This window comes from Aulonocara stuartgranti (genome assembly GCF_965226115.1).
Source record: "Aulonocara stuartgranti genome assembly, chromosome: 2".
In the NCBI taxonomy this organism is placed as follows: domain Eukaryota; kingdom Metazoa; phylum Chordata; class Actinopteri; order Cichliformes; family Cichlidae; genus Aulonocara; species Aulonocara stuartgranti.
In genome coordinates this window covers 22,337,823-22,348,371 of record NC_138940.1, presented here as the reverse complement: position 1 = coordinate 22,348,371, position 10,549 = coordinate 22,337,823, and the positions used below count along the sequence as shown (strand labels likewise).

The following is a 10,549-nucleotide window of genomic DNA, read 5'->3' as shown; positions in this document are numbered from 1 at the left end:
ATATTTATGTCTATGTAATGTCCTTCCTGTGTGCTGCACAATTAGCGTATAAATGGGTTATTTTATTATAATTATGAGATATTATTTTATTTTGGTCTACTAAACTGTACATTGTTGTGTAATTTTAGAGGCAGCCTGATAAATTATTGCACAGTAAAAGTTGAAGGAACGTTACTCGTTAGCATTCTGTGGGGAATAGAGATACTTAAAGCAGCAGTCCTCAACCTTTTTTGCACCGCGGACTTGTTTATGTCCGGCAATATTTTCATGGACCAGCCTTTAAGGTGTTGTGGATAAATACAACAACATAAAACCAGTATTGGACAAAAAAAGAAGATTTATTCATAACACATGGGAAAAGACCCAGGAGAGTTAACGATAAAACCGATAAAAAAATAACAATAAAAACCGACAGAAAGCCTGAAAACCATGAGTTTCACACCCAAGTCTCATATCTCACGGCCCAGAACCAAGCGAGCCACAGACTGGAGCCATGTGGCCTGGGTGTTGGGGACCGCTGACTTAAAGGACCTAAGTTTACTAAAAGTCTTATGGTCAACTTCAGAGAAAAAAATAGAAAAGACAGAATTCACCATGTAATGAAGCCAAGTGTTTCTATCAAATATCGTTCACTTTCATTATACTCCTGACACAGGATTGGTAGATCAACTCAGAGACCTGATGCTGCATGCTAGCGCTTGCAGCTTTGTCAAAAAGAGCCACAGTTTAGTCCCTTTGAATCTGATAGGTACAGTTTCTTTTCAAGTCGAGTGTGCTGGAGTGGCCATTACTCCATTGGTAACATTTGCTCTGACAGAAAAAAAGGCACTGTAGGCTGCCACATATTCCAAATATTATCATATACATCTGGATAAATTGTTCTTGAGCAAGACACCAAACCTGAAAGGCCTCCTGAGCAGGTCCGTGTCTGTCAGTGAATGTCAGGGACAGTAGAAAGTACACTGAGTATACTGACCCTGTTAATAATTTTACATGAATTTGGTTGTTTTCTTTTAAACCCAAAACTCTTACGCCAGCTAAAACGCTGAAGGAGAATTTTGCCAACAAGCAATCAACACAGTTAAAAACATTATAGTAATACGGTACATGGACTACATTTAACATAGCTCCCACCTTTGGATCAGTGAAGAAAAAAATGCGGATGATTTATCAGTTTTTCCTGCTTATGACATGTCAGTAATAAAACCACAGTGTTTTTCACCTGCAGTCAATAGTCTGTGTCTGGACACCACGCTCTGTGTCGACCTGTCAATCACAGACGCCGTGTGAGCGTATCTGTGCTCGAATTTCAACTCAACATCAAAGCTGCTTAGTTTTATCATTCAGGTTGACTTCAGTCCAAAAGCTTTCAAGTCTTTCTCTCACTTCACCCCCAGATGTTTCTCTTTCTGTAGCTCGGACCTTGAAATAAGGTCTAATAAAGTGGACTTTTGTTCACTGCTCGGGTTCAAGTCAGAATCCTTTTCTTTCAGTATGTGCAGCCTCAGCCTGAGCTGCTGCTGTACAACAGAGTGCTCATTACACTCAATAGAGTAGGCTCTTCGGGGTCATGTGTAGCAGAGATACACGTGGAGTCTTAATGGGTCGGTGGTGCGCTTCACTTCTGCAGATGAGCAGGTTTGGCTGGTATGGGTGGTTTCTTGGAGGCAGTTGATGTGTTGTGATGATTATCTGCGAATTTCTTCCTGAGCTGCTCCACGCGACCTCTGCCCTCTGGCTTCTCTTTGTAGCACGCGGTTTCTAAGAAAAGAAGCACAGGATGCAATCAATGACATGTTCTGGGATACAGCTGAGGTGGCACCTCTTTCCCAAGGATAAGCTAATACGTAAATATCAAACAGACACGTTATGCTGTGAGTTGCTAGTTTTAGAGATGTTTGTCATTCTCTTAACTACAGTAGATTAAAATGGCACGTGCCAGATATCGTGACAGATATCATTCCTTTCCACTGAACTACACCCCGCCGTGAGGAGAGGTTCACGCAGCATCACAGGTTGAAAATATTAATGGTGCCCATAATGTTGCTAGCTGATGGTGGATGTAGACAGTTGAAAGAAAATAGTTCCTACATGAAGCTGCTCACAGGCAAGCACTGTCTGGGCCTGACGGTCGTGACGATGTATGATAATAAAAAGGTTTTGGACATGTGATTACTACACATCAACAAAACCTGGCAACCCACACACAAGCTATCCAGCACAGTTGTGTTATGTTCACATGAACTGTTCCATTAAAACAATAATCAGCTTAATAATTGTGAGTCATGCAGTAATCAATATGTACTGTAACACTGAACAGGCCTGCATAATGATCCCTGATAGTTCAGTTTTTCATAGCTCACAGTAAAATAGTGCGCGTCTGTACTGCTCCTGTACTTTTGTACACTTTTGACCATGAGCCATCTGTGCCGATTGATTCTTTGAGTTTATTGTTTCTATGAGCTGTTCTAATAAATAGCTACAATTTTGTATTCAGACCCACTTTATATCGATTAACCTGAACTTATAAGCAGTTAGAGTTGGTGATTATCGTACACTTTTAACACTAGCATACATAGATCCCTCCTCTATCCTCTCCTCCCTTCTCACCTCTGTCCTGGGGGCCAGTCTTCTCTGTGTCCGCCAGCGGGGCTCTGAGCGGCTGGTTGCCATGACTACTAAAATGGGGCTTGTAGAGCGGAGTCCAGTCGCTGAGGTTGTCAGAGCCGCTGCCTGATTCGCTGTCGCTGTCCTCGGCCGTGTCCTTCGGGTCGTCATCAGCGCTGCACGAGTCCATGTCTTCCTCGGATGACTGGTCATTCGGTGAAGCCGTGTCATCCTGCGCGTAAGACCGAAACGACTCGATGTTATGAACTCTAACACACACGCAGGTCGTCGCACTTTCAAACACATTTCAAACATGGGAACTTACATGTGTGATGGGTAGCTGGATGTCTTCTTTAAGGTTAAGCTGCTGGTCCTCACTCCCTGGAAGCAAGTCCACTCTCTGGATGGCATTCATGTTATCAGACTGAAATCTGAAAGACAAAGACATCCGTTTTAGTCCCTCTGATAACAGCCTTTAAATGAATCCACCAGTCAGCCATGTCACTAGTAACTTCTATAATCATGTTGGTGCAAGGAACTGTCCGGCTGACTGAAAGTATTTAGTTCACTGTTGATCTACGCAAACATAATTGAGAATCTATATGTTATGTGCTACGTTAAAAACACGATGCAGAGCAACATTAATTCAGATCTATTGAAAATAGGTTATTGTTCTTTACTGTGATAAGATAAGAGCTTATCATCCTTTGGATTTCTTTGAGTCGACTTGTCAAAGATATTTTTTTGGGGAAAAACACACTATGTGTTTCTACCTGTTGTTCATGAGGTTCTGGAGGAGTCTGGAGGATCTCAGTTCGTCCACCTCACCGATTATACTGACGCTCACGTCACCATCCCGCCCAAGGAGCCACCTCACGTGTTTACTGGAAGCTGGAGAGAAAATAAAAGAGGAAAACAAAATGTATATGAAGCATACAACATAAAATATATCCTTATTACACTCGGAGAGAAATGCTCAGCAGCATTTAGAATGAAGTCGTCTAACAAACTGTTATTGTGGCTATCAGCCAGAAGGTGGTGCTGTCCTATAAGTGTTGGTGTTGGGAAGCCTCACTCCCGGAACAGACTTACCCTCTAACACTTTGCTTGTTGCTGATTTGTCCTTAGTACATTTTTAACCCAGTTTGTGTTTTCTGTGTCCGTTTTCCCCCTGGAATTATTTAATTGTCTCCTACAGCAAAACTACCTTCTCACCTTCAGTAAGAGTTTACTTAAATGTCCCCTTTAAGTTTCACTTTAAGACCATGTTGTAATGCTAAAACCTTTATTTAAGTGTCTAATGTTACAATAATCATGAATTCACTCACAGTTATGAATCAATAAATTTTATAATGTTGTGTTCACATCCTGGAAACTGGGTGTTTTCAGCCATTGCCTCATTATGACGTTATATTCAAAAATAAACCCCCATCCTGACGGCTGCTGATTGTTTTTCCATGACAGTAGAGTACCTGATAAAGACCAAACACCTGCCGTGATGTCACAGATTGGGGCGTGGCTTTAAAATTCAAATTGTCAGTGTTGAAATTCCCCCAGCGGGACCAGTGAACATTTACAGGTTTCCAGCTAATAATGGCAGCTACTTATTTTTAGACAATTGGCTTGTGTGCTACGCATGCAGTGACATAGCACATAATGGTACCTGTGATGTCAGAAAAAAAACAAAAACACACCTTCAGTATTCACATTTATAGCCACCTCGCTGAGTGTCGATCACCTGCCATGACTTTACAGACCTGCGGTGCCTGTCTTTATTACCACCACACCCGCAAATTAACCAGAAATGCAGCACATAATAGAAATCTTCACACATAGGTGCAGGTTTAATCATGCATTTGTATTTAAAGACCTGTTTGCACACCACATGTAAAGGCTTGTTTTTTCCCATCCACAGAACAGTGAACAAAGACAGAAAGATGGCAGAAGGATTGTATGGAGTGCAATGTGCAAACGGCACACACTCCGTCACCTCTCAGGTGACATGGCAGAGATTGGGTGGACAAAGATGGGAACTTAATATGTGCTTTAAAGCATGGTGACGCCCCAGAACCACAGGACCTCCTCGATCTTATTCAGCTTTCAGCCAACAGAATGATTCAGCTGGCTGTGAGAGATCTGTCCATCAAACCCACACATGCTCACACACACACATCCATTGTCCAGGTGAACCGGCTGAGGCGGCAGGGTCTCAGTGAGTTAGAATAACACCTTAATTAGAGGAAGGCTGGATGAAATGAGTAAGAGAGAACAACAGGGATGGTCAAACTGGATTTCTTTGGGCGTAATCTGAACACATTAGTCAGATTGGTAACCAGAGAAGGTTTTGTACAAAACTCGTGCTTCACTGCTCACGTGTACTGAGAATTTAGAAGTTTTCAAGTAGGTGTAAATGAACTCTGGTGCCCCATTTTCTAAAATCTGTATTTTCGGAGCCCCCCAAAGGAGTTGGCAGCAAGCAACAAACTAAATTAAACATGATGAGCATGAAGTGATTTGCAGTGAACGATATTTACAGGAAAAACATGGTGTTTTCTCTTAACGTGTTATGGTTATACTGCCCAGGGCTTTATTAAATATTTAAAGCAATCTAAAATGAAAACTTAATAAAAAATAATTTTCAATTTGGGATGAGCGGGTTGTCAAAGTCCTTCTTCTTTGCAAGCTACATATTCATTGTATAAGACAAAGTAATGAGTTACAGCACTATTATAAGAAAAATAACAATAAACAGCTAAATGAAGCTAGTGCCAGCAGCTTGCTAGGTTAGCTTAGTATACAGACAAGAAAATGTGAGAAACGCTAACTGTTGCTGCTGTTGTTAGCCAACCATGATAAAGCTGGGACAGAAACTTTGTGAAGCTGCAACTTATGTATTTTTTTCATTGTATTTCTTTATTTGCACTTTATATTTGTGCATCTTAAATTAGCAAGATAAACATTGTTAAGGACAGTTACAAAAAAAGAGAGGAAAAGCTAAGCTAGCTCTTTCACCTATTTCTAGTCTTACTATTACTATCTATATAATATTCACCTTTACAATAAATGTATCCATATAAATTTATTGTAAAATAAATTTCAAGATTCAGGCCTGTCAGCTAGCTGAGAGCTAGCTAGTTTTTATTTTGTTTTCAATTCAGTTTTTGCTTTAAGCTAGCTTTGAGCTTAGCTTTTATTTGTTAAACATGTTTCATTTTAGTTTTGTTTTATTAATTTTAATTTTTGCTTTTGTATTCTGTGGCATACAAAAGAAGTTATATTAGCAAGAAGTTATACAAGTGTATAATAAATAGGCTAACCAAAACACAGATTACAACCTTTACTTTAAGAAAATAGTTGACTTAAATAGCAAACAAAGCCTTGAATGCTCGCTGTACTGACAAATGTAAACAAGACTAGAAATAATACAGGTCCTGTATCGTAACATATTTCAGTTAGCCTGATAAATAAACCATAATGTTTCCACAACGTTTCATTTTCTGGGTTTTTATTTTTCAATCAATTACACCTTTTTACAGGTAGCTTTAGTCTTTAGTGAACCAGCAGCTTTTCTCTCTCATTTACCTAAATGATTTCCGCCTACTTAACCTGTCGAAAGAGTTGTGACACCTGCTGTTCCTGTAAAGAAATCTGGTGATATCAGACCGGACGGTATTAACCTCATGTCTAATGATGTTATGTAAAAATGGGAGCCAGGTTTACCAGAAACCTCGGTCCTTCCTCTTCCAAACAATGTTGTTTCATGAGTGTTTAAGGCTGTTCCCTTACTGGAATTTATACAAGTGTGACCTGTATGGTAAGCTGAACAAGTTTACCCACTACAGAATAACCAGTGCTGTACCTTTCTTTGACTTGGTGTTCCTGTTGTGTCCTCTTTCCCTCTCCTCCTTCTCCTCGCGCTCTTTCCAGCGGCGTACCTGCTCCTCTCTCATCTTGAGGAAGAGGATCCTCTTCTGCTCCTCACTGAGGGCCTCTAGAACCTCAGGTTCCACCCACATATCTTGAAGGATTTGAGCCAGCATCCTGCCTCTTTTCCCGGGCACCACACACGACTGTCAGCCCCTCTGTCTCTCGGTCCACTGGGTCGTGTTTCAGCAGTGGGGTGTGATTGCTTCTTTTCCCGCTGTGCTCAGAGTCAGGTTGCCCTTTTCTTTGAAGGATATGGGATCAGGTACAGTCCTGGCAGTTGGAGGTCAGTTCGGTGTTGTTTGTCAAGTGCTGTTTCTCTGGACTGCAGCAGGAGTGTGCAGGCTCTTTCTGGAGGCGGAGGTGCAGGGTAGAGTGTCCGGATCAACTGGGCAGTAAATGCTTCTGTTGTGGGCTTTAAAGAGAGAGTGAGAGAGAGAGATTAAACCTACTTTATTGTTTTGTTCCCTTTCACTCAATGCAGCTCTGGCTGGCAGAACACAATAGGCCCTAAGCAAATAAGTAACAATGCCAAGTGTAATGTGTGTGTGTGTGTGTGTGAGTGTTGCAGTGAGAATGCTGCTGTGCTTCCAAACACTGATGGGCAAATAGGGGCAGGTTCAGTATGTCAACACACTCACACACACAGACATAGACAGGGTGGGGTGCTAATGACTCTATGCTATCTGTGAGTAACAGACCCAGGGATAAAGAGTTGAATATCACACACACACACACACACACACACACACACACACACACACACACACACACACACACAGTCTCGTTTTTTCAGAACCTTATCAACATGCATGTCAACACAGTTAGTTATAAATTAATCAGGAAGCCCTGAGAGTCTAAATCCCAGAAAACAACCTTGTGCAGTTTTTAAAATATGTGGGCTAATGTTTTGCTGAGTGAGAGCCAATAGGATTTGTGTGGCTGATAACAGCTGACCAATGAGCGCTTGAGAGCGATCCAGTGTTATGGTCACTGATAAAAGTTTCCTTTGAGGTTAGGTGTGGCCACATGTGCTTCACAGGGGGGCCCATTTAGTGATTCTAAATCCTAGTGGTGCTCAGTAGTGCAAATTTTAGTACTGATCCGATACAGGGCAAGAGGTGCAGATATCAGCACGCATACTGATACTAAAAAACCTGCAAAAGCAGCTCATGTAGGCTAGAGCAGTGTGTCCAGTGTGTCATGATTTATGAGATGAATCATGGGCGGTTTGCAAATTCTGAACACATTTTAATGACCCTAAATCACTGTGATTTATACCGTCCACAATAATTAGTTCAGTGAGCTTCATACTGTACTTAGAGGACAGAAACAAAGTATCGATCCTATCAGCCAAGTATTGATTCATTTCCAATACCAGAGTTAGCATCATTACTATCGATATTTGGATTGATCTGCCCACTTCTGCTAAATCCTGAACAAGAGCGGAATAATTCAGCTTAAATGAAGCAGTGAAACCAGGATATTCTGCACCTGTACATTTTTGTTAGCCTGGGAACTCAAAACAGTAGAAAACAGTCAATTTGGTCTGGCCGTGCTACCCACAGGTCACCAAATCGCACTAAACCGAGCAGCTTAGTTTTGGTGTTAGTTGTAGAACTAGTGTCCCTTCGTTCAATATCTGTCAGTAGTTTTTTTCCCTTGCTGTGATGTCTTTGTGATCCATGTTCTTTCCTATGTGAACGCCTACACTCTGTACATTGAATGGGGGCTGCTAAAGCCCTTTCAGATTGTGATTGGGAGCAATGCAAATAAACCCAACCTGACTCGAAGACTTCATAGCAAACATTCAGCTCTGTGGCAAATTGCTTCAGCTCTCTATTCATGAACAGCGTTACACCTGCACCACAGCTCCCACAATCAACTGTGTGAATTTGGGAAAAGAGAAGCATTCAGACTGAGACGTGAGTGCGTCCAGATTTCTCAAAGACAATAACAGCCCTTGCAGACTCTTTAGAGAAATAATATCACAGAAAGGGACAAAATTAGCAAACTCGCGGCTCTGTTATTCTTCTGTAAAGGTAAAGCATTGGGCTCTGGCTCTGCGCCAGCATGCAAATAAGCCTCTCTGCCGCTACACATACACCGAGAAGAAAGAAAGAAAAGCAGAAAGGCATGTGCACAGCATACTGAGAGAAAAGTTTGAAAGGTCTCTCAGTGTGAGAAAACACTGGCCATTTCACAGCGGCGGGGCAGAGTGTGAGAGATAAATGAACTTAGACGGGCCGGAGAATAGCAATCAAGCAAGAAAAGCAGGCAGAGAATGAAAGAGGAGTGCAGAGGAGGGAAAGTGGACTTACTCAGCAGCTGCCAGCTCGTAGCATCTCCCAGCTCCGGTCTGACTTTCAGTGCCTGTGTGAGTGAGCGCTATGATGAGCGTGTGACGCGACAGGCCGTCACAGAGCGCCTTTGTGTGTGTGTGTGGGATCAGATCAGTCGTCAGCAGTGCTGGTATGCAGGCATTTGTACTTGAATAGAAGTGGGACGGACTGACATAAGTGCATTCGTCTTTTCTTCTCCCCTCCTCCTCTTTCCACTACCTCTTATCTCCTGTTTAGATTACTACAATAACACAAAAAGGTAAACTAACAGCAGCTGGGTCACAGTATTAAAGTAAGCAGATTTACACATGCAGTGTACCTGCTGCCGTTAATGACTTCATAGCCTGAAATTTCTAATCTGCTCCGCTGATGAGATTTAGTTGTGTTCAAGGACATGAGGAGTTTAATTTCCCCTGACAGGCTCTGAATTTTACCCATCAAGGGAAAAGAGGGCAATTCTCTCTGATTCTTTTCTTTTTTTTTGTCTTTCCTACATGTACTGTTTAAATCTCATCTGGCTGAGAGTGCCTGCATAGCTGCATTTACCTCCCCACTTTCCTCCCTCTTCTTCCTTAAGGAAGTCCTGCTGGCTTTGTACGAAACAATTAATCACAACACCGCATGCACAGAAAGGAAACTGGGGTTTTTTTTCCACAGGGGTTTTCCGTCAACAGGTTGTTGACACCATTATTATACAGGTAGTCATTGTGTTTGCTCTTACTCTGCCCAGAGGCATAAGATCAGCTTGATAGCACAAATGTCATTCACATTCCTATTAGCAAACAAAGCTATTTACAACTTCCAGTGTATAAGTGATGCATCAATGATGAGGCTGTTGCGTGATTTTCAGGGTTATGTGACTCACAATAAGGCTTCTGAGATTAAAAAAAAGAGGGGGAATTGCTGCTCCTGTGATTTTGTTTACAAGGTCCTTGATTTGAGAGATGATTACGTACACTGCTGTAAAGTACATTAAGAACAGGCCTTTATTAAATGGGTCAGTAATACATTTACATTTTTATGACAGTTTTTTTTTACGTAAAATGTTATAATATTGTCATAGATTTATTCCAAAATCAATGTTTATTTCTTTATTGTTTATTTAACACAACTTATTTAACATGGTTTATCATTTATTTGTTGAACCTTTAATACAAATTTTACCCAAGTTTCTGCACAACCACTTAAATGCTTGTTTGGTGTATTTTACATTAGTTTCACCACAGTTACTGCCACGTTAAGGTTTATTTAAACAAAACTTGCAAAGCCACTTATTTGGAAGGTCTGACTCATTCAAACTGAGTTATCAAGTTGTAAAGTCGGCTAATCAGCAATATCTGTTCAGCAAGGATGACGGGAGTGGTAGGAGCAGAGTGGAAAACAGGCCGAGTGTGTATATGAGATGGCACAACACACCTGCAGTTTTAATCCTGGTGTGAACAACAGCTGAAATTTGTTATAACACATCTGTTACAAAATGTCTTTAATAAAACTGACATGTTACTGTGAAAAATGGATTAAAAAAATCTGCACTAAAATCGCAATATTGTTATTTACGAATAAGGCAGGAAATGGTTTGCTTTCTTTAGCTCAGTGGATGGGACCCCAAACCCCCACAACAGCTACCATTGCGCAAAGTGAAACCGCAACTACCATCAGTCAATACTGCTGAGTCT

At 41.3% G+C, this 10,549-nt stretch overlaps 1 protein-coding gene across 1 annotated transcript; it reads right to left on the bottom strand.

Moving 5' to 3' along the window:
- Nucleotides 1–319: 319 nt before the first annotated feature.
- Nucleotides 320–9,062, bottom strand: LOC309691032 (uncharacterized protein). Its single transcript, XM_082508559.1, has 6 exons — nucleotides 8,853–9,062; nucleotides 6,467–6,946; nucleotides 3,381–3,498; nucleotides 2,933–3,038; nucleotides 2,611–2,839; nucleotides 320–1,761 (listed from the first exon to the last, which is right to left on the bottom strand). Exons 2-6 carry the CDS (start codon nucleotides 6,645–6,647, stop codon nucleotides 1,619–1,621), a joined length of 777 nt encoding a protein of 258 aa, XP_082364685.1. The 5' UTR covers nucleotides 6,648–6,946; nucleotides 8,853–9,062; the 3' UTR covers nucleotides 320–1,618.
- Between the last annotated feature and the right edge of the window lie 1,487 nt (nucleotides 9,063–10,549).

Excerpts from the sequence above, each read along its gene's own strand:
- LOC309691032 (XM_082508559.1), bottom strand. The coding sequence starts at position 6,647 with ATGCTGGCTCAAATCCTTCAAGATATGTGGGTGGAACCTGAGGTTCTA. Across the intron at positions 3,039-3,380 it reads CAGAACCTCATGAACAACAG|ATTTCAGTCTGATAACATGA; the intron begins GTAGAAACACAT and ends TTTGTCTTTCAG. Across the intron at positions 1,762-2,610 it reads GACTGGCCCCCAGGACAGAG|AAACCGCGTGCTACAAAGAG; the intron begins GTGAGAAGGGAG and ends TTCTTTTCTTAG.